The 24913-nt window shown below is 37.3% G+C and overlaps 1 protein-coding gene across 2 annotated transcripts; it reads right to left on the bottom strand.

The window, feature by feature from the left end:
• Positions 1-15945: 15945 nt before the first annotated feature.
• On the bottom strand, positions 15946-20595 carry VIP (vasoactive intestinal peptide). Of its 2 annotated transcripts, none has more exons than XM_037521012.1 (5): positions 20489-20595; positions 18613-18735; positions 17606-17710; positions 16807-16938; positions 15946-16000 (listed from the first exon to the last, which is right to left on the bottom strand). In XM_037521012.1, exons 1-5 carry the CDS (start codon positions 20593-20595, stop codon positions 15955-15957), a joined length of 513 nt encoding a protein of 170 aa, XP_037376909.1. In that variant the 3' UTR covers positions 15946-15954. The 2 variants fall into 2 exon arrangements, with proteins under 2 accessions (XP_037376909.1, XP_037376910.1); XM_037521013.1 differs by having other exon boundaries at positions 15955-16000; positions 16807-16935.
• Positions 20596-24913: the final 4318 nt, after the last annotated feature.

Genomic DNA, 24913 nt, shown 5'->3' on the forward strand with positions numbered 1-24913 from the left:
GGGGAGCAGAACAGGCAGACTGACTGAAATACACTGCTGAGGGGAGCAGCAGGCGAAACAGGAGAGGTCTGCTGTGCCATGTGGGTCAGCTCCCTGGCTGGGGATTGAATTTGTGCTGCAGTGGCTGCAGTTAGCTTCCTAGGTTGTGTCTTTTCTTTTTTTTTTTTTTTTTTTAAAGATTTATTTATTTGTGCATGTAAGAGCTGGGGTACAGGCCAGAGATGCAGGGGGTGAGAGGATTCATGTCTTTATCCCTTGTGCCAGCAGAGAGGCCCCATAATCCCTACTTCTAATGCAGTTTTTGCTATCACCTTGTGCTAATCATTCCTCCTTTTCTTCATGGGTATATTTTCAGGCAAAGGCCTCACTAAGCAGCTGCTCAGTAAGAGCTAAACTCTTAAAATGGGAGTTTTCTCAGTTCTATTCCATTAGTCTTATCTTCACTACCTACACACAATTTCAGATTTACCCTTTTATGATAAATCCTCTTTATAGATATCATCCTACTGCTCCAGAATGTTGTCTTATTAACCACTACTGAACTCTACAAAGCTAAGGCAAAAATATGATTTCTGTATAAATAATGAGGCTAAGGGGAAATATCTTTGAAATTAAAAATTAAGATAATCTCTTAGTTGTTTCCCTAATAGTAAATTAAATAAAATGTAAATTAGGAGATACATCTTAGCAAGTATTACCTGTGTGTCTAAGGTCTAATAGAAAGGAAATCTGAGAGACAAAAAAAATCTTTGTTGATCTATATGAATTTTCTGTCACTGGAACAAAAGAAGTTAACATGTAGCTAAGGTATAAGCAGAGCAAAACACCTGAGTGAATGACCCACCATTCTACAGAGAACAGATGAGAAAAAGAGAAAACAGCAAAATTATGAAACCAGGGCGAGTTCCAAGAAAGAGGAAAAGAAAGAGCACAATTGTATGGGGAAATGAAAAAAGTACGAAAAGAGATGTGCCTTGCAGGACACTTGCAATCACACAAGGCAAAAGAGAAGGACTAAGGAAGTATTTTCTCTATAATAGTCAGGGAGAGAAAGTCCTTAACAGGATTATGGAAAGGCAGATGCTTTGAAAGTATCGCTCCCTCTCTCCTTGCAAACAATTGCAGCTGCTATCAGCTACGCAAGGAGTATGAATTTGGAGAATGAAATAAGAATAGGCAAATAAATAATTGGAATAAAAGTTTTTCAAAAATCTAGATTTACTAAAATTTGCAGCTCTGAGGGTTCTCAGTAATAATAAGTCTATTATTATTATAGACTTCTCAGTTTCTATCTTTGAGATATCCTGTAAGAGTTTCTGTTTCTGAAACCCAGAAGCAGAGTGCATATCTGAATGCACTTCATATTCATATTACTATAGTGGATGGTAATATTATAGTACTAAGAAGGCAGTATGATAGCACTAGGAAGGTTCCATTTTTTTGAATAGAAGAAGGTGCAGGGGGGCAGGTGTGAGGATTCCCCAGAGACAGTGGGGAGCAGAACAGGCAGATCTACTGAAATGCACTGCTGAAGGGAGCAGCAGGTGAGACAGGAGAAGTCTGCTGTGCCATGTGGGTCAGCTTCCTGGCCTGGGTGAAGGGTTGATAGTGCTGAGGCTTAACCCCTAGGGCACCAGGGAGGCCCCCTGGAAACTTCCTTTTACATAAAAATGTATAGAAGAAAAGAAGTAATATTGCTTATAAGACCTGATAGATTCACTTTGATTCTTACAGAGGTGTACAAATACATATTTGAAATTTATCACTATAGAAGTTGTACATATAGAAGGGGGCGGAGCAACATGGCGGCGAGGAGACGCTGCGAGTAAGATCTCCCATTAAAAAAAGTGAATAGGGAGGAAAAGCGGCAGGTCCCAGTGAGAACTGGGACACGGAAGATAAACGGGTGACGCCAGCGAACTGCCCGAAGAAGAAAGTGGCCATAAAAGAGGACTAGAAGGGAGGGAAGCGCAGAACCCTGCTCCCCTCCCCCGCCCACAGAGGCGGCACTCTCCGACCGGCAGAGAGGAGGAAACAACAAACCAAAACGGCCCACAAGAACAAACGACACAGCAAGCGGGACTGTGAGTGGAAAGGAACTATTGCAGCCACCACACCCCGTGAACGGGAGCTGAGGCGAACCCTGCAGGATCCGCCGCGGCGGTGAGCGAACGGCTCCTGGCGCCATTAGAGAAGAACAAAGACTCCGGGAGACGCGCACACAGCCCGGGCTGCCGGTAAGCTGGCGCGGAAACGCGGCGCTCTCGGGGAGCTTGAAAAGCAAGTGCAGACCTGGATCTCGGCTGCCCAGGTCCCCGCGCCTGCGACCTAGGCTTGAGGGGAGACGCACGGAGGTCCTCACTGAGGTGAAGGTCCCTCCCTGAGTGAGCAGGAACCAGGCGCCCAGGCAGGGGAGCGGGATTCAAAAGGCGCCATTCCCGCGCCACTGAACTGGGCTACAGCCCGCGTCCTGGACCTGAGGGCTTTGAACTGAGACCCGGGGCACGAAAATTCGGGGCGTGGTTTCTCCACGACAGTGGGGCACAAGGCAGACACAGCACCCCAAAGCTGTTGAGGTGTACCCTACCATTCCCGCTCTGTTCTCTGTCCCACGGGGTGGGGGGAGGCGAAAAACAGCCCCCCAAGGACAATAGGAGAGATCTCTGGCGCCACCTAGCGACCAGGAAAAAAAAAGTCACTAACACCCTATAAACAGGACATTTCTTAAGACTGCTTGAAAAGGGCAGAAGGTTTCTGGAGGACCCAGTGGCCAGCCGGGAAGTTATTCCACGCCAGGCCCCTTCCGACCAGCAGTCTGAGCCACAGAGGGAGCAGGCACCCACGTCCGGGGCAGACCGGGGGCGCAGAAGAGTGTGCCTGAAACCGGAGGCGCAGGGACTGCATCCCGCTTCGCCATTTGAGAACAGGGACATTTCTTCAGTAAAAACTGCCTAAAACCAGCAGAAAGCTCCCCCAGAAGACAGAGATGGCTCCTGGAAGAGCCAGAGGGGAGCGGAGAAGTTCACCCAAGATGTCAGTCAGTCCGAGCAACACAGTGTCCCAACGCATACGACAAATTAGAAAACAGACAGTAGGGAGTAGAAGAACCACACGCAACCTAACAACTCCTCAGGAAAGAAGCACACCACAAAAAGAAAACCACTCCCCAGATTGCAACGACAGCAACTTGGAAGAACTTCTGAGCCTTCCAGAAAGAGAATTTAAAATTGCCATGATTAAAAAAGTGATAGATCAGAAGAAGGAAATTGAGTCCCTAAAGAGGGAAGTAAGAGAAATGCAGGAGATCAAAGAATTAATGGAGGAACTAAAGAACTCTGGGAAAAGCAATGAAAGCAGAATAGATGAAATGGAAGAACGAATAAGTAATCTTGAAGACACAGAAATAAAAAGAACCAAAACAGAAAAGGAAAGAGAAGTACGAAGGAAAAAGAATGAAGAAAGACTTCGGGAACTATCTGACTCCATGAGGAAAGGAAATATAAGAGTTATAGGAATTCCAGAAGGAGAGGAGAGAGATGTAGGAACAGAGAAAATATTCATGGATATAATTGAAGAGAACTTCCCAAATGAAAAGAAGGAGCTGAAAATTGATATACAAGAAGCAAGAAGAACACCAAACTTCCACGACGAAAGGAAAAACACAGCAAGACACATAATAGTAAAGCTCCCAAGAATCCAGGACAAGGAAAAAATAATGAAGCTGACAAGAGGGAAGAAACAGATAACATTCAAAGGAAAACCAATCAGGCTGACATCAGACTTCTCTGAAGAAACACTACGGGCAAGGAGAGAGTGGAGGGACATAGTCAACAGACTCCAAGAAAACAGATGCCAACCAAGAATACTCTATCCCGCAAAGCTCTCTTTCCTCCATGAAGAAAGAATATGGACCTTCCCAGACAAAGAGAAACTCTGGAATTTCATTGCGACTAAACCCCACTCCAAAAAATACTACAAGGAATCCTAAAGCCAGAACCTCAGAGGGACGAATAACAACGAAAGAAGACCAAAAAAAAAAAAAAGTTATTAAAAGAATAAATAAATAAAATCAAAGGAAAGACAAACATAATGGCAAATACAGATGCTAACATATCAATATTAACTCTAAATGTAAATGGACTAAACTCTTCAATAAAAAGACACAGAGTTGCAGCCTGGATTAAGAAACAAAACCCAACCTTTTGCTGTCTCCAGGAAACACATTTAGCTACAAAAGATAAAAATAGGCTCAAAGTCAAAGGATGGAAAACAATCCTACAAGCAAATGGGCCAAAAAAGAAAGCAGGAACAGCTATACTTATATCAGATAAAACAGACTTCAAACTCAAAAAAATAAAAAGAGACCCCAATGGTCACTACATTATGATTAAGGGGACAATACTTCAAGAAGAAATAACACTCATTAACATATACTCACCAAACGAAAGAGCACCAAAATATATCAGACAACTGTTGTCCTCTCTGAAAACAGACATCAGAGAAAACACATATGTAGTGGGAGACTTCAACACACCACTATCAACAATGGATAGATCAACAAGACAAAAAATAAGTAAAGAAACTAAAGCTCTAAATAAGGACCTAGAGCATTTGGGCTTAACAGACATCTATAGAACACTAAACCCAAAAAAAACGGAGTACACATTTTTCTCAAGCGCACACGGATCATTCTCCAGGATCGATCACATACTGGGGCACAAGACAAACATCAACAGATACACCAAGATTGAAATCATACCAACCATCTTTTCTGACCACGAAGGCATCAAACTAGAAATAAATCATAAAAAGAAGGCAAGGAACTATCCTACCTCATGGAGATTAAAAGCCACACTACTGGAAGACCACTGGACTAACGAGGAGATCAAAGAAGAAATTAAAAAATTCTTTGAATTGAATGACAAGGAGGACACCAATATCCTAAATGTATGGGATGCAGCAAAAGCAGTAATAAGAGGAAAATATATAGCAATAGAAGCTCACATCAAAAAACAAGAAAGAACTCAAAGAAACAACCTAATCTCGAAGCTCAAAGATCTAGAAAAAGAACAACAAAAAAACCCAGAACCAGTAGAAGAAAAGAAATAATAAAAACCAAAGCAGAAATAAATGAAATTGAAACTAAAAAAACAATCCAAAAGATCAATGAAACCAAGAGCTGGTTCTTTGAAAAAATAAATAAAATAGACAAACCCCTAGCCAGGCTCACAAAGGAAAAAAGGGAGAAAGCACAAATACACAGAATCATAAATGAAAGAGGAGAAATCACAACGGACACAGCAGAAATCAAAAGAATAATCAGTAACTACTATGAACAGTTATATGGAAACAAGTTCAACAATCTAGAGGAGATGGACAAATTCCTACAACTCTACAATCACCCAAAGCTAGATAAAGAAGAAATAGAACACCTAAACAGACCAATTACAAGCAGCGAAATTGAAATGGTAATTAAAAACCTCCCCAAAAACAAAAGCCCAGGACCTGATGGATTTACAAATGAACTCTACCAAACATTCAGAGACGAATTAGTGCCTATCCTTCACAAACTCTTCCAAAAAATTGAGAAGGAAGGGACAATACCAAACACGTTCTATGAAGCCAATATTACACTAATACCAAAACCGAATAAGGACAACACAAAAAAGGAAAACTATAGGCCAATCTCCCTAATGAACACTGATGCAAAAATCCTCAATAAAATTTTAGCTATCAGAATCCAACAATGTATCCATAAGATAATTCACCACGACCAAGTTGGATTCATTCCAGGGGCACAAGGATGGTTTAACATCCGAAAATCAATCAACGTTATCCAACACATCAACAAAAAGAAATATAAAAACCATATGATAATATCAATAGATGCTGAGAAAGCTTTCGACAAAGTGCAACACCCATTCATGATAAAAGCCCTTGAAATTCTTGGGATACAAGGAACATACCTCAACATCATAAAGGCCATCTATGACAAGCCAACAGCCAGTATCATTCTCAATGGTGAAAAGCTGAAAGCAATTCCATTAAGATCTGGAACAAGACAAGGATGTCCACTCTCACCACTGCTTTTCAATATAATACTGGAAGTCCTAGCCAGAGCAATAAGACAAGAGAAAGACATCCAAGGAATCCAAATAGGAAAAGAAGAAGTCAAACTATCACTATTTGCAGATGATATGATAATATACATAGAGAACCCAAAATCTCCACAGAAAAACTAATTCAACTCATCAATCAATTCAGTAAAGTGGCAGGATACAAAATCAACACGCAAAAGTCAGTAGCCTTCCTATACACAAACAATAAATCTGAAGAAGAAGAAATCAAAAAAACCACCCCTTTTATTATAGAAACAAAAAAAATCAAATATTTGGGAATAAATCTAACAAAAGAGGTAAAGGACCTATACAAAGAAAACTATAAAACACTGTTAAAAGAAATAGAAGAAGACACAAAGAAATGGAAAGACATCCCCTGCTCATGGATTGGAAGAATAAACATTATTAAAATGGCCATCCTACCAAAAGCAATATACAGATTCAATGCTATTCCAATCAAAATCTCAATGGCATTCTTCAAAGAAATAGAACAATTATTGATGAATTTCATATGGAATCACCAAAAACCCGAATAGCCAAAGCTCTACTGAAAAAAAAAGAAGGAAATGGAGGCATCACACTCCCAGACTTCAAACTCTACTACAAAGCCATAATCATCAAAACTGCATGGTATTGGAACAAGAACAGACATACAGACCAATGGAATCGAATAGAAAATCCAGAAATAAACCCACAGATTTATGGTCAACTAATCTTTGACAAAGGAGCGAAGACTATGCATTGGAGCAAAGAAAGTTTGTTCAATAAATGGTGCTGGGAAAACTGGGTCGCTACATGCAAAAGAATGAAGCTTGACCACTACCTCACACCATACACAAAAATCAACTCAAAATGGATTAAAGAACTAGACATAAGACCTGAAACCATAAAATACATAGAAGGAAATATAGGCGAAACACTACGGGATTTGCACATCAAAGACATCTTTACAGACACATCACCCAAAGCAGTGATAGTGAAGAGAAAGATAAACAGCTGGGACTACATCAAATTAAAGAGCTTCTGCACAGCAAAAGAGACAATAACAAAAACAAAGAGAAACCCCACCAACTGGGAGAACATTTTTGCACCCAACACTAATGATAAAGGACTGATCACAAAAATCTGCAAAGAGCTGATGAGACTCAGCAACAACAAAGAAAATAATCCAGTCAAAAAATGGGCAGAAGAGCTAAAAAGAAACTTCTCTGAAGAGGAAATGCAAATGGCCAACAGACATATGAAAAAATGTTCAACATCACTTGTCATCAGGGAAATGCAAATCAAAACTACCATGAGATACCATCTCACACCAGTGAGAATGGCACATATTAAAAAAACTAGCAACAACAAATGTTGGCGAGGATGTGGAGAAAAAGGAACTCTTGTGCACTGTTGGTGGGAGTGCAAACTGGTCCAACCACTATGGAGAGCTGTGTGGAGATTTCTGGACCTACTAAACATAGAGCTTCCATATGATCCAGCAATTCCACTCCTAGGTATTTACCCAAAGGACACAGAAACATCAATTCCAAAGAGCACCTGCACTCCTATGTTTATAGCAGCACTGTTTACAATAGCTAAGCTTTGGAAACAACCCAAATGCCCAAAAATAGATGACTGGATCAAGAAGATGTGGTACATATATACCATGGAATATTACTCAGCATTCAAAAAAGATAAACACATGCAATTTGCAGCAACATGGATGGCGCTGGAAGGGATCATGCTCAGCGAAATAAGCCAAAAGAAAAAAGAAAAATACCGGATGGTCTCACTCATAGCAGGAATCTAGAAAACTTAAATAAGGGACCAGGAAAATGAATATAAGAAAGTGAAAATCAAAATCAACAAAAAACTATGAACCAGAGACACTTTTTGGGGGGGGGGGGGCGGGAGGGGAAGGATTGGGTCAGAATGGGGCGTTTGCAATTGTATGGGGGAATATAAAAATAAAAAAAAAAAAAAGAAAAAAAAAAAAAAAGAAGTTGTACATATAAATGTGGTTAAGGTATCTGGAAGTGTTTTTAGAGTGCCTTTGTCACATTAATAAGTAAAGATCATGGAAAATTTTGTGCCCTTCACAAAAGAGTGTAGTATCAAACTGATGTATGCAACAAAGAAATTAAATAATCTTAGGCAGTTAGTGCAGTTTGGCATATGAATTCATTGATGAATAAAATAGGCAGGTAAACATTTCACATTGAAGTACCATGTTGTAAGGTAAAACTGACTTTTCTGACATTTATTTTTTCCCTTCCTTTTTCTCAATTCTTTTTTACTGCAACTTCTATTTATCAGATACAAGACTCCTTGTTTTACTTACCTATCACCGGGTTACTATTTCTAATTTATCTCTAATATTTTAGACATATTAAATATCTCAGATTTTTAGTAATAAAAACAACATAAGCACAAAGTTTGTTATTATATACCCATCTACACACATGTTCTGCACTATATCACTGTACGTGATAAAATTAGACATTTCAATACCATGTAGAAATTATTTCTTCCTGATACCGAGAGTCTGTAATAGAAACATTAAAAAGAGGAACGCCATATACCAGCCTTTCCTGATCTTCCTTTTGACTTGACATGAGTGGTGTCGAATTATGTCTTATTAAAATTCATATGTTGAAGTCCTAACTCCCGCACCCCATATCCCAGAATGTGACTGTATTTTAGGGGTATGGTCTTTGAAGATATAGTTAAGACAAGGTTATTGGGCTGGCTCCTAATTCAATATGACCAATGTCCTTCTATAAAGGGAATTTGGACATTGACCTGCATGTGCATGGAGGCAAAGCCACGTGAAGACATGGTTGGTTCCCAACCCTACCAAGAGCTTGATTTTTAATTTTTTAATTTTTAATTTTTCCTACAAAAGCATGAGACATTACATTTCTATTGTGGAAAACATCTAGTCTCCAGTCGTTTGTTATGGCTGCCCTGAAAAGCTAATAGAAGTGAATTCCTTTAAACAGGCAACATCTCAATGTAGATTGTTTCCTCATTTTTCACACTACATTCCCCATATCCCAATTTCTTCTTGAGGTTCAGTTTTGATTGACATGCATAAATTTTCCTAAGAAATGCTAGGAAGAAATTCCCAAATAGAAACAATAATCATTGCACTTGTCCAGATGCAAGCACATCTGTGTAGTCCTGAGATGGGCCAGCTGCTGCAGATTGTCTTGGTTCAGCCTTGAGGCCCCACAGCTGTTCCATGGATGCACTCTTCAACACACTGCCCATGGCCCCTGGCCCCCAAAATATATTGCAATTATCTTGACCACTCAGGACTTCCTTCTTCTTAACTCTTCTATGTGGAATTTTGTTTCATGACTCTTCCCATTAAAATAGTGATATCTGGAAAGGAGGCAGATACATGATGGACTCAATCTACCAGAATTAGAAATATTGTGTCATTATTGGAGGGTAGATTTTCTGTGCACCAACTGAAGGCAAATGAAGCAAAAAGATACTATTTTCAGGCTTGTAAACCATGGTCTCTGATATTTTAGGGGGCACTAATCTGGGTATCCTGTTGAATTCAGGTGGTCAAGAATACAGACTTTTTTATATAACATTAATTTGTATCTCAGTTACTTATTATGTGAAACTATGAAAGTATCATCTCAGTTAATTTATAATCAATGTAGTTTTCTGGGTTTTCCTTAGTATGTTTAGGTTTTGAATTTCTCCCTAAGGTGACAGTAAAATTCTGAGGGAATTTCTGTATCAACCTTCCCTAAATCAATAAAAGTCGAAGTACTATTGTAACTGCAATTGGATGATTGTATTCATTTCCTATTGTTGTAAGGCAAGTTACCACAATCCTGTAGGTTTAAAACAACACAAATTATTACTTTACAGTTCTGGAGGTCAGAAGTCCCCATGTTTTAAAGACTTGTGGTTTCATTGGGCTACTTGGATAATCTGGCACAATTTCTCTGTTTAATGATTTCCAGTCACATGTGCAAAGTCTCTTGACAGATAAGGGAATATTCATAGGCTTCAGGGATCAAGAAAAAGACAACTTGAGGAACCATTATCTGCCCACCATGATGATGTGGCAAATTTAATCTCTAAGATATGAAATTCTATGACATCAGTTAATATTTCAAAGAAATATTCCACCCGCCACAGAATAAACCCAAAATATATTATTTGCTAATAAGGCACCTGTTCTGCAGGTGCCTTAAAATGTAATTCAACTGCAAAGAGAGATTGTGTTAATAATTTTGCGTTAATTTATAAATCAGGATAAAAATGGCAGTTCCTCTTTTACCAAAGTTAATCACAAAACCTCAAAAAGGATTCCACTCAGTAAATAACCAAAGTTGAAATGAATGTTGTATAGACACATTAAGACACATCCTTTATATTTCAAATCCATTAAGACATATCCTTTATATTTCAAATCCTTTTTAAATCCAGAAGAAACATCTTTAGAGGTTGTCATTTTAAAAATTACTGCAAAAAAAAAAAAAAAGCTGTTGGTATTGTTTCAGGCACAATAAATTGATCTGTTCATGGTTGGCATGTCTATCCTGAGCTTGAAACATGGAAAAAAAAAAACCACGAAAAAAAAAAAAAACCTCAGAAGTTTCAGCTCAGCGTAGCTCCCAGAGAAGCCTTAGTTTATAAAGGCCAAGAATGTGCAGTGAGCAAGAAAGAAGAGGCTTATAAAGGCCAAGAATGTGCAGTGAGCAAGAAAGAAGAGGCAGGAGGGAGGGGAAAACTGGGAAGTGAGGTTACCAGGAGGAAGGAAATTACAGGCTGAGTAGAAAGGGCCCAGCCATTGCTAAGGAAGTTTCCATGGCTCTTGGCAAATTCTGTCCATTTCTAGACCGATCAGGTTCTAAAGAGAAAAGTGGAATGCAGAGGGCAAAAAAGGGCAAAGGCAATGTTCACAGATAAGACCCTCCTAAGAGATGACCTAGTCATCCATGTGTGCAAGACACAGTAAGGACAAGCACAGGGCTCTGGGACAGGTCAAATGAATAGTGAAGTCCTAGTTTCCATCCCTCTGAATCTGGCCTTATTTGGAGACAGGATTCTTACAGCAGAAACTAAGTTAAAAAGATCATGAATGGGGCCTCCCTGGTGGTGCAAGGGGTTATGTCTCAGCATTGTGAAGCTATCCACAGCCACTGCAGCCTGAGTTCGATCCCCGGCCAGGGAGTACCCACATGGCACAGCTGTTCTGTTCCCCACTCTGTCTCTGGTGATTCCTCTCACCACCCCTCGCTGTACCTCTGCATGCACCCAGTTCTTGTATGCATAAATGAATCTTTTTTAAAAGAGCTCATTCGCATAGGCCCTAATCCAGAATTACTGCTGTTCGTATTTAAAAAAGATACTTGGAGATCCGAACAGTACCATGCAAAGACCAAGGTAGAGATAAAGTGATGCTTCTACAAGATAAAGCTTAGCAGCAAACCACTAGAAGCCAGAGAAGAGTCATGGATCAGAATCTCCCTCACATTGCTCGGAAGGAACCAAGCCTGCAGGCGCCTTAATCTCAGACTTCTGCCTCCAGACAATGAGGCAGTGAATTTGTGTTTTTTAAGTCCCCAAATCTGTGGCACTTGTAAAGGCAGCGCTAGCAAATAAATACCCAAGGATCACATGTTGAGATTCTTTTGCAGCTTCATGCAGGGCCTTAGAGATCTCATTGTCCTGTGCTTTGCAATCCCTTCACCATCTTGAATGTGTCTCACCTGTTTATCTCCAGCCCATCGTGTCCTCAGAACTCCTCACAGGTATCTCCGAATCCACCCAATGTCAACTTTGACATGTCTAAAGCTACCCTCCTCATCTGCCATGTGCCCCGCCCCCCCCAACCCCCCAGCTTCCCCCTCTCAGTTACTAGCAACGCAGGCTTCAGGTTGCTCAGGTGATTCACTGGGAATCATTCTTAACTTTTCTCTTATGTGTCTGCAATTTATCAGCAAAAATATTGACTCTGTTTTCAAGACCTAGTGAGACTCCACGTCACAGCACCCACACTGCTCTGCCAGGTCCCCTCTTCCTTTCCCCTGATTTATAGCAGTGGCCTCTTCACTTGTCTCCCTCCTTGGGCCCTTTCAACCCATTCATCCTATTCCCAGTGAAGCAACCAAATTGATCCTATTAAAATGCAGTTCAGGTCATGTCCCAGCGTTATTCAAAACTCTGCAATGTCTCCTCTTGTTCCTCAAGTCCTTGCAGTGGCCTGTGAAGCCCCACAAGTTGCAGCCAGCCCCTGGGTGCTCCAAGGCTTCACCTCCTACTTGGCCCTGGTCCATCTCATGCTGCTCCAGCCAGTCACCCTGGCGTCTGTGTCCTCAGATGTGCCAGACTCTTCCCTCCCTTGCACTAGCTGTTCCCTCTGCCCAGGACAGTCACCTGTCAGATATCTACATTATACATCAGCCACTAGGCACATATTTCTCGAAGGAACAGGGAATGTAAAAAGATTTACATTAATTAAGTCAAATTTAGCCTCTTCAGCTTCACATTCAAACCATGCTACAGTCATGCCCCCAATTGATCTTTATAAGCTCCTTGTGTTCAAATAACATCTTGAAGATTTCTGTTTTCATTGCAGTGCCCTTTACAAATATTAAATAATTTGTGGAATCAGATAGGAACATATAATACACTTAGGCCAATTCACTTCAACTTGTGTAAACTGCTGTGCAATTATTGTAGCTCTAGACTGGTCAGGCCTAATATAGTCATTTGCTTTAATAGTAGCACAACTTTGCCAGATGATGTGGGTGATTCTTGATTAATGGTTGAAGTCAGTTTGATTCTCACTTTCTTTGTCATTTCTTTAAATCGTTTGATGAGAATTTAAGATCCATAACCTGAGTTTCATAAAATAATACAAACAACAAATCCTCACAGATATTTATTCTTTCCTTGCTTCATATTGAAGGAACCCATGGTTTTAGTGGGGCACTTGTCAATTCAGAAAAAAAAATCCTGTTCTCTCATGCAAATGATGATATCTCTAAAACTGTTCTATTCAAGGAGATGCTGTTATATCAGTATAAACATACTATATGTTTCCTTTTATTTCAAGCTCTTTTTTTTTTCATCCTGATACCTGGAATGAAAACATGACAGCTGGAATTCCAGCTGCAATTTTGTATCATGAGGAGAAGGGCAAAGATGATGTGATGAGGGGTGAGCTGAAAGGGGTTTAGATCACTGAGAACTTTGCAGAGAATTGTTATACTAACCCTCAATACTTTTACTTCTGGTCTATGTGAGGAAGAAATTTCTTTTATGTCACTGTTACTTTCAGACTCACAAAGATGATTCTGCCTCAAACATCACAAAACTTTTGTGTCTTGAATTTAGAGCTAAAACCAGTTACTGATACATCATTTAAAGAACAGAAACAATAGAAAGCATCTGCAATGATAATCAAAGGTCTTTATTTTCTATATTTAATTTTTCACAATCATTTTTGAAAAATAGTTGTCTCCAAATGTACTTTCACTGAAAGAAGCTGATTTGACCAAAGCATTATCCTAGTGATTATGGAAAAAAAAATATTACTGAAAAAAAAAAGTTCCATTCGGTTTACATGTTATACATACCTAACACAAGCATAAAGGAAAGGTTCAATGCCAGAAGTAGAGACCATTCTCCTTAACTAAAACCCTTGATCAGAAGAGTCTTTGGCATTTAGAGATCCAAATTTGAAGGATTTTTAAACCACATTAAAAATCAAGATTGTCTAATAATTTGGAAAGGCAGAGCATTTTCTAAAAGCCTTTTTTAAAGAATGTCTTTAGACCCTTGTTGGTATTCTCTTAGACATTTTGAGATTTATTTAACACAGCATTTGATCTACTTAATATTCAAATGAAGACATACTGATTATCTGCTCCACTCTTCTGAATAGTTAAATACATGCTATAAATAAACACATTAATTTTGCTCTATTACTACCCTTTCCAAAAGCCTCATATGATTGGAATTAACTAAGTATTTACTTATCATTAAATATATTTTGTTAGAAAGGATACATAGAATATGAAATTACAGGACTTTCATTAGTTTTAAACTCTCAAATAATATTTACAATGTAAACATCACAGTTATTACGTTAGAATAAAGTGTCACAACATTCACAACACAATATACTTTATTTGGTTTTGATATTAAAGTTGTTTTCTTGAATTACTTATGTAGAACTCAAAATATAATTGCTTCGCCTATTGTTTTCCTTCAAGAATTCTGAAAAAGAAAGAATTGATGTTTTAGCATAAAAGCATTTTTATTTACAGCATCTTAGCTTTCTTCACTTATCTGTTTATTTGAAAAACATGGATTTATTTTTGTTCCTTGTCAACAGTCTTTGACAGAGAACCATGTTTTAGACACTCTCTCTAATTAGCCCTTCATGATTGCTCACTTATAATTGACTTACAGGATTTCTTGTTAAAAGAATTTGTCCAAAGTCACCCACTCAAATAAGAAAAGAATGAAGGATGGAATCTCATAAATAATCTTATAACTTACGAGGACAGAACAACCAATCCTTTATATGTTAGTGCCTATTGTACTTCTTAATTTAATGGGGAGATTTCTTTTGATTTTTCTGAAATCTGTAAGCAACGAACTTTCTTCTTTGAGCCTCTGAAATGTCTCTGCATGACAAGGAATAGGCATGTGAGGTACCCCAAACACATATCTCTCTTGAATGAAGGGGTGATCCTGCACCAAAGCAACCAACAGTCCTCGCCACTCTTAGTGGCTCTCTTGGAAAATGTTGCTGTCTGCTCCAGGAACTGAAATAAGACATTGAATTGCTTCCACCTGAGCCTGGATGTGGTTTAATCTAGTAGTGATGGGTAGTAGCCCAGCCGACCTTCAGGTTTTACAAGGAAAATTTTACTGTAACAAAAATATCCCCCTCCATTTGATGTATTATCTGTGCTGCTTTCCAGGCTGGCACAGCTGAGTTGCGTACTTGTACCAGAAACTATAGAGCTCACAAATCCAGAAATAATTGTTCTTTAGACTTTTAGAGAAAAATTTTGCCAACTTCTGATAGATGCCATCAGATATAAAATTTCTTTACGCACTTGTCTAACATTGTAAATGTGTTTTTATGAGCTAATATGAAAACTAACATAATTCAGGAAAGAAATATGTCTTATATTCATTCATGTTTACCTAAAAATAAGCTTCTTACTCAACAAAAGAAAACATCTATTCGTGTTTTTCCTATTCAAAAAAAGTTTTACAATGAATACTATTGGAAGTATCGTACCTACACTCAATTTACAGGTTAAAAAAAAGCTGGATTTGATTTTTGCTAATAAGTTTACAATGTTTCAAGGAATGTGGGCGCCTGAGTTCCTCCATATTTTTATAACAAACTGTGCTGTCATTTGGTGGCATTTCTCTGCACTTGAATTAAATGAGATGTTAACAGTCTATGGGACTAAAAACTTAGAATAAAAGCAACATGGCTTCATTCTCACATAGAAGGCCAGTTTTTCTCAAGCATAGGAAAAAAATATCAAAGAAATGACGATTATCATCTGATTATCATACAAAATGGTTACTTGTGAGCTTTCCCTTTTATGTGACAGGAACAATGCATAGGTCATTCTAAGCTGTTACACAGGCGTGGGGGCATTTCAGGAAGAAGTGTCCTTCTTACTTGAGGTCTCGCTATGACACCTCTCAGCTGTGACTTAGTCTCTCCAAGAGACTCTTACCTACTTAAATTAAATGACTGCAGCAACAATATAATAAAAATGCACAGGTATACCCACCATTGGGAAGTTGACAGCAGCTTTGCCCAAGAGCTTTTTCATCATTTTTCTAACTCTTCCGGAAAGGCAAAGGATTCTCCTTCACTGCTGCAGGCCAGAAACAGAAATCGCCACGTTAACATTCTTAGATGAGAAAGTTTCTGAAGAAGTGATGCTGTGTGACTGGACTGTTCTCTGCCTTCTGTGCAGTGTGCTGGTGGTTACATGATTATCTTAGAGGTTAGCTATTATTTATGAATTTTTTCCTCATTTAAAGTGCCTAAAATTATTCTGAAAGAAGTAGGCAAGAGAGTTTTATCTCATGTCACCCAAACAGAACTGTCCTTAATACTCACCATGTAAATAAAATTAGAATTAAAAAAGAGCAAGTACCCATGGCTATTCAGTGTTCCAAATTCACACAACATAGCGAGACACAGGTTTCAGAAGCTAAGACAGAACTCATGGATTAATTTAGCAAAATAAGAGTATTGAATACGCTTATCAAGGGAATCCCAAGTGGGATTGCTAATTGCTAATTGACTATACTTTACATCTTTTAAAAATAGCACTTCTGGTAAACCTTCCCCCAGGCAAGTTGCCTTTACAATCATCATTTTTAATTGTGCAGGCACAATAGATCAAATGTGGAAACTCTTAAAAAAAAATACCACTACCAACAAAAAATACCAATGACTAAAGCCATACCCCAGGGGTACAAATTTCCTGGCAGTTTGTTTTGGATAAAGCCCAGACGTGGATATTGACAAATTCTCTGGGGTAATCTAATGCTAGCCTAGGTGAAGAATTACTGCTTTACAGAGCACAGAGAGATAGAGATAAGTGTCCACATGCAATTTCTATTTTGAAAGTCACTTATAATTTCTCATTTTCACAAGTTCTCTATTTTTTACCTCCTTTTCCCATTCAGAATTGAGTTCAGGTATTTCTTTACAGCCATTTGTTTTCGAAGACGGGTATAGTTGTCAGTGAAGACTGCATCTGAGTGGCGTTTGATCGGTCCCTGGTCTTCTGAGATGTTACTGCTAAGGAATTGGAGGAAAAGGAAATCAGAATTTTAAGAAGAAATAAGAAATCTGCCAAAGATCCTAATTTTCTTGGTGTCAGATGAAAAGGAATTCCAACACTCAATACACTTTTGATCACAAAAGACTTCATGAAAAATAAATCTTATCCCAAGGATAAAGGAGCAAGAAATAATTCAACATGTGTTGGCATTTACTGGCAGTGACTTAAGACACATTTGGTACTAACTGAGCAAATAATTTATTTAAAAACAAATGTGTTCTGCCATTAGGATTTCTTTAAAGATAAAATGCTTCTTTAGAACCTATGTCATCCTGACAGCACCATCCAAATAGTCAGTATCATTTAGAGAATCTTCCAAAAATTGATTTGAGCTGGAAGTAAAAAACAAGTACTATGGGTAACCTTAAAATTTGCTTCACGTTATACTATGTCTTATATTTTTACCTTGTCCAGTTCAATTTGATTGCAGATTTATAAATGACTACTTAAAGAAAAATATGTGTTTTGAGCTAATGGGTATGATATTACCAGAAAGTCTTATTTCCATTCATGGAGCTGGTATATTTTGTTGAAGAATATAAATTATTTAAAAAAAACAGTGAAAATTAATTTTCAGATTAAATGACACTAATATATTTAATAAAAATCATAAATTCTGTTTACCTAACTCGTTTTCCAATTAGGGACTCAAGGTACTTTTTGGCAGAAAGTTGACCCAAGAGTCGACTATAGTCACTGGTGAAGACTCCATCAGCATGTCTGGCATTCCTAAAACGAGGAAGAAACTATCATCACCATTCTGTAAATGGCTTTCAAAAATATTATTGGGCTCACTAAACAAAAAAGAAACTTATTAGTTTAATTCCAAAGCTTCTCATATAAATCTAAATCCTAACAAGTAAATAACCTAGAAAGTAATATTTATTAGTCACTTATGTCAAGATTCACTCTGCCTTTCCACCCCAACCTATCCCCCACTTTGAAAAGTTAAAAGAAATTTGCTTTTTTAGCAGTTGATCTCAACATTAAATAATGCTCCCTGGTAAAATACATAAAACTTATTCTTCTCTAAGAAATATTGGTTGGAAAATATATGAAATTAATTCCTATTTTTTATTTATGGTACTTTCTTCTACCCTGACTAAGAATAAATGCAAGGAAAAATATACCCTAATATTAGCAGAAAATCTATCGATGCCATAATATTTGAAAACAAATTCCCTTAGGATAGAGAGAATGTTAGGGTCCATTAAACAACTTTTCCATTCAACTAAGAAACCATTTTTATTTTGTTTTTAGTATAGAGTTCTGTTTCTACTTGAAGGCCGCTCTAGACAGATGGTTCTGTGCACAACTATCACCTATTACTGTATACATTTTCTTCACATAGAGGTGAAACTCTTGCTTTAGAACTTCCTTTATCATGGAATCATCAATACTGTAGTTTTACTAGAATTGAAACAGTGTCTGATGCTGAAATTTCATTCAATGGAATGTTGGTGAATGATTTGTGTATCCCAGCCTGTTACAACATCTCTCTATGAAATTCCTGGAGAGGCATAAATCTGTAGTGTTTTGCTGGAAGAATAGCTTTGTGGTAACACTAAAATAAGACATTTATCTTTTGAAAATAAATTTTCTAAAATAAAACTCAACTGAAATAAACTCACCTGGATACATCATAATAGGGTGTGTCATTTTCAGCTAATGCATTTTGCAAGAAGTCAGTGTCTTCTTTTAATGATACTTGATCAGGTTCATTTGCTCCTTCATATTGAATTCTTTCACCCAGTCTGTTATGAAAAGATATAATAGGAGATAGTGCATTCCTTTCCCAGAACATAATCTTACAGTTTTACAATAACTTCAAATAAGATAGTTAAAATCTTGGGAAATATCACCTATCCACAATATATTGGATTTAATTCCTTATATGCTTTATAAGAGTGTAAGTAGTAGAGTATTTGATTATCCCATAAAATACATGTCATATAAATTTTAAAAGCTGTGTGTACCAAGCATAATTATTACTTATGCACTCCTATCAGAGCATGAAGCAAAATATACTTCATTTGCAATAGCTTCATTTTGCTAAGTTAACTTTCAGAAGTGAAAGATTGTATACAAAAGAAGCTTTGAAAATTTTTCATATTCAATATGAAAACTGAGAATAGTTCATGTACTTGTTGGTATTTAGTATCATGTCTCATATAATTCTCAAGAGTTGACTATTAATTGCTTTTCTTTCTCTAGTTCCTAAACTTCACCTCAAAGATTCATCTTGGTGTGATCTATTTCTTTGTACTAAGCAAGTCCAAAGAATTTATCTCTGAATTGCTATTCAAATTCAGTGAATTTTGAAGGGATTTTGGGTTTCTAATCTTATATATGAAGAAATATTAATTAAGTGTGCATACTGCTTTATTAGAAGACTGTGAACAGTCACACTTGTAATAGACTGTGACTCTTTTTGTGTGTGCCTGTGTGTTTTGAACACCAGAACAATATTAAAATTATACATGTGTGTATATTTTCAAAGTTAGGTAAACCTCCAAGAATTGTGCAGGCTCGGGGGCATTTGTGTATCTTGTGTGATATTTTAGAGTTTCTAATAAGCAAGGATATAACCTGGCAGTCAATGTAAGTTTCAGCATTCTTGTGATCATTCATCTGTTATGATGTAACCATTCAGATAGAATTATTCTATTTGGTTAAGACAGCACTTAAGATCTAGCTTTAAGCAGATTTTATAGCAAACATTAGCAACTAAGAGATTATTCACTCTATTGAGCATATGTTTACTTAAAGCAAAGGGTCAGGAATGGAAAAATCAGTAAAGAAATTATTATTTTGCCCTTAGATACCGCAGTGCCTATAAATTAGAAGAAAAAAAATCAAACTAATGTAGTTTGCACCTACTGTTTACTTTTTAAGAGTACATTTATTCCAGATAAAGGTTTAAGTATGAATTGTGTTACATGAATTTGAAATATAAAGAGCAACATAGAGAAAGGTAGGTATGAATTTATGGTTAAAACCAAGTACATTAAAATTCATTCATCAAGAGACAGTGTCTCAGTAGGTCAATTATCCCACAATTTTTAATACTGGTAAATTATTCATCCTAGATAAATTTTTGGGTGACATGACTTTATATATTTCACAAATTAATTATTAGCCTTATTATTATTTAATGATTGATCTTAAAATTCAGCTGAATTGATACCTAGCATCTATTTTTCCATCAGAGACTGAACTAAGCTGAGATGGCAATGACTGAAATTTCATTATTTATCTAAAATTGGTTTTGAATGAAAGGAAATTCAAATTTCCCTTCTACCTCATTTGGAAAAGTGGTCCATTGTACCCACAAACATAGTGTCTAGTCATCAACACCATCACCCATGAATTTGAGGATTCAGAGTAACCATGTTAGCATTAATGTTGAAAAAAATGCTACTAAAATTTGAGCTGTCCAATATAAGATATAGGAAATTCCCATCTCGATGAAGAAGGTGTGTGTATCTGAATGGAAAGAGAATTTACCTGAGAGCAGAAGGTGCTCCAAAAAGAGGCCAAGCCAATGTTTGGGAGAAGATCATGCTGAAAAGCGTCAGGAACAGGAGGAGCTGAGACTTACTTCTGTTTTCCATCTCTACACCTCAAAAGACAGAGAATCACATCAGCTTTCCCAATCACAAGTGTCACCAACAAGGTAATTCTGAGTGTCTCACAGCAATTTTGAAAGCTTGTGCAGAATTGATTAAAAAAAAACTAATTTTCTTGTAGAAAAAGTTGAACTTTAATAGGATTACTTTTTTAATCAAGAGGATTGCTCTTGGTGACTAGTGCTTGAAAATAAATTAGACTCCTTTCAACTACTGAGCAGACAGTTGGCCCAAGTCTACATTGAATGCCATACCTGTGCCAGAAGTAACTGTGGGGTCAATGTCCTTTTAACAGAGTTGTACCATCCAAGTTCAATATCTTTACTGACTAAGGAAACAGCTTCAAAGGAACTATCTAAGTTTTTACTATGTAATAATAAAGCTGGAGTATCATCTATTTAGTGATGTGTGTATATAGTCATATTAGTATAAAAATTATTTTGCATATAGTATATATTTACTTTTTCTATTTCAATTATAGATAGGGGGATTTATTTCCTCCAACCTGGGTTTGAAAAACTTAAATCAATGAAAATTAAAGCCAAAAATTATTAAATCACATATTATAATTAAATATTTTTGACATAAAAGGAAAAATATATTCAAAAACAATGTCTATAGGTTGTTGGGTTTTTTCTTTTTTATCTCTTCCACTTACACATTTCATTTCTCAACATTTTCTAGAAAGAAACCTAGGAGTTCAGGCTATGTTTCTCTTGCAGTCCATAAAAATAACAGCATTTCAACTTAAAGAAAATAAATGCTTCCTAGGTTCATGCAACCAGAAATAGAAAGACCAGCTCTTAAAACCAACTTAAGAACTTCAAAAACCAATGTGCCCACTGAAAACTTCAGTCAAAAATTCATAAAACAGTGAAAGAAATCTATTTAAATCTATTTTTTAAAACTCTTAAGTAAAAAGGTAGGAAGGATATAACATTTTTCAATCAAAATAATTCAGAAAATCCAAGTTGAGGCTTTTCTATACTTACCAAATGAATTGAGAAACTTGTCCTTTTGAGTAAAGAAAGAACACTGTAAAATTCTTTTTAAAAGAGAGAAAATTTCAGTATTCCCTGAGAAAATTTCCAGAAGGGGAAGAAAAAATAAGAGAATGGTGATGTTTTCACTTACCTTGCTGAGCAGAGTACCTTGGGAGGGGTCTGTTCAGAAGGGTGTCGGAGCTGTCCCAGGTGCTGAACTCCTGTGAGGCAGAGAAAGACTCACCAGTTCTGTCTTTAGAGCTGAACCAGAACTTGGTAATAGCTGTGAGTTGGCTATTGTTGCAGGCAACTGCTTTTCACTCTACCCTGACCAGCATTTCAAAGCCCATCATTTATAGGGCTTATACTTAGGGCTGAGCAATCACAAAGCTCCCTGAAAGACGTCACAGTAGTACTCCCACAGGATGAATAGGGCTTACAGTTCTTGTTTAATTGTCATTATGTCTGATTTGTATAAATTTATAGTGAGTAACTTTAAGCCATAAGATGTAAAGAGGAAATTTACTTTTCTTTAAACAACAAGAGGTACCAAGTTTAATGTGAAATGTTTTAATCTGAAATTAGAAGTCAAGAAGCAAGAGAATGATTAGTATGATTTTGAGGACTCCTAGAGTTCCTTCAAATAATAAGAATTTTATGTGCAGGAACAGATGCAGAAAGCAGGAAACACTTCATTCATCATGCTTTCCAATGCATAGTTCTCCTTTACCGCACAGCATTGATTCTTCTAGTGCTTTTTAAAAATTACATGTTATTCATGTAGATCTTTATTTAATCTTTCTTGATCTACCCTAATTTTAAAAGCATTCTAGAAATCCTTGTCCATCCTTCTATTATTAACTTCCCTTTAAGTTGAAACTAATCTCAGGATGAATGTTTCAGAAAGATTTTAATATACACACTGTAATCATTGTAGTAGTACTGCTATTTCAAATTTGCATAAAATGTCATAATTCCCCCCAAAGCACTTTTACATACATGATCTCAAATAATGAAAAATAAATTATTGAATTACATACCTAAATGGATTCATTTTTTTAATCCTATCTGGAAGTTAGGACCATCATTTTTATAAAGTCTGGCACTCTGTAGAATTACTTTGTATTTTCTGTCCATCCTTATACACACACCCACACCAGAGTTTGAATACATCAAACACAGTCAGCCGGCAAGTGGTTTAAAAGTATTAGTTGAAAAGCATTTATGGAATAATTTGGTAAATATTTGGTTTCTATTGGTGTGGTTTTCAAGTTAAAGAAGCCTAGCGTATATTCAATCAGAGTTTAAGGTAAGAATGCAGCCATAGAAGCAACTTCATTGACAGTAAAGTACCATTTTTTTCCTTGTGTTATTTTAAAATTTCCTCTGTGTTTATTCTTGCATATATTTGTTCATGTTTCTCAAGGAAGAATGTCTCTGAAGCACACTTTCTTTCTCCTATTTTGAGATTTTTCTGTCCATTTGCTTCATTCAAAGTCAGACTGATGCAGTAAAAGAATATCCTGCCATCTTAATCATATTTTCTAATCCAGTTACAAGAAAAATTAAATGAATTAAATCTCAAAATGTCTGGAAATTTGTTTCCCAGTTGACAGTTTTGACTTAAGCCAGAGTTCCTGTGGCTTAATTCCAGGAAATCTTTTTTTACCTGATTATTACAAACTAGAGGTTGAAATGGTTTTCATATTGAATTTTTTTATCCTTAGCTTTTCGTCACCCAATTTTCAGTGAAGCGATTTTATTTAAGAACAGCAACAGCAAAGGGAGTTGATTGGGAGTCACAGACAAACCAAACTCGAATGATGAGCAGAAAAATATAAAAGACAAGGACATAAAAGTTAATTATTATGTTATCTAGGGATGAACTTAGTATCTACAAAGAATAACAATAGTAGATGTTTCCACTGATAAAGACAGTTTCTCTCCTATTATAATAACAAACACAGAAATAAAAAGAAACAATTCAATTTTATTACCTGTGAATAAAAATAAAGTAAATCAAAGAACTGAATTTTTTACTATGAATTTAAAAGTGAAGCTCAATTCCAAAATGGGACCACAGCACCATCTGCAGGTTCAATGTTTTAATTCACAGATTATTTTTAAAAATGTATCCCCTCTCTTATTTTTTTAAAGATTTATTCATTTATGCATGCAAGAACTGGGGTGTAGGCCAGAGGTGTGGGAGGTAAGAGGATTCACCAGAGACAGAGTAGGGAACAGAACAGGCAGATCTACCGAAATACACTGCTGAGGGGAGCAGCAGGGAGACAGGAGAGGTCTGCTGTGCCATGTGGGTAGCTCGCTGGCTAGGGATCGAACTCTTGCTGTAGTGGCTACAGATAGCTTCACAGTGCTGAGACTTAACCCCTTGTGCCATGAGGGAGACCCCTCCTCTCTCTTTTAAAAGAAAAAAAAGCAGAGACCCTTTAATTGCTAAATTATGGATGTTTCTAGGAAAAGAAGCATAAAAAGAATACCACTGCTGAATTTATCCTGAATACTTTGTTTCTATAAAATTCAGTGAACACCAAAAACCCTGTACATTTACTCAATAAATCTGCTTTATTTCTACTTTGACAGATAATTCCATAATTTCCCTACAATTTAGCAAAACTTATTTCCTACCTTTAGTCTTCTTACCCCTCTGCTTGGGGGTCAGGTCACGTGAGGAAGGGAAAAGGTCATTGGTGGAAAAATGAAAAACGATGTCTCATTCCTGGCTTTTAACTCTAAGATTGGGGTCTAGATGTCGAAATGAAAGCTTTAGCAAGAATAGTTACTGAGTGAGATCTCATGTCCCCTGCACCAACATAACCACCCAACCCAGACCAGGGAAGAGCTTGGAAGATGGGAAAGACATGGGGAGGCAACCCTGTGCCTCTGAAGAAGGGATGAAAGGCAGAACCCCACCCTCTTCCTCTGGGAGATTAAAGAGAGGCTAATGTGGCTTCATGTCTCATCTAATTGTCATTGTGAACCATTAAGAAACACTCCACAACGATACTGTTGAAAGTAGACAAGCCTGGGCCTCCCCGGTGGCGCAGCGGTTGAGCGCTGGGTTGCGAAGCTGCCCACAGCCTCTTGCAACACTGGTTCGATCCCCGGCTGCTCCCGGCCACCAGAGGAGGGTCCCACATGGCGCGCAGACCTCTCCTGCCGCCCGCTGCTCCCCTCAGCAGTGTCCTTCGGTCCTTCTGCCTGCTCTGCTCCCCGCTCTGGCTCTGGTGAATTCTCTCACCCTCCCGCGCTTCTGACTGTACCCAGTGCTTGTATAAATAAATAAATAAATAAATAAA

Source organism: Talpa occidentalis, unplaced genomic scaffold, assembly GCF_014898055.3.
Source record: "Talpa occidentalis isolate TD23 unplaced genomic scaffold, MPIMG_talOcc4v2.1 talOcc4.2, whole genome shotgun sequence".
Lineage (NCBI taxonomy): Eukaryota > Metazoa > Chordata > Mammalia > Eulipotyphla > Talpidae > Talpa > Talpa occidentalis.

Excerpts from the sequence above, each read along its gene's own strand:
- VIP (XM_037521012.1), bottom strand. The coding sequence starts at position 20,595 with ATGGAAAACAGAAGTAAGTCTCAGCTCCTCCTGTTCCTGACGCTTTTC. Across the intron at positions 18,736-20,488 it reads GGAGCACCTTCTGCTCTCAG|ACTGGGTGAAAGAATTCAAT; the intron begins GTAAATTCTCTT and ends TTTTCATAACAG. Across the intron at positions 17,711-18,612 it reads CCCTATTATGATGTATCCAG|GAATGCCAGACATGCTGATG; the intron begins GTGAGTTTATTT and ends TCCTCGTTTTAG.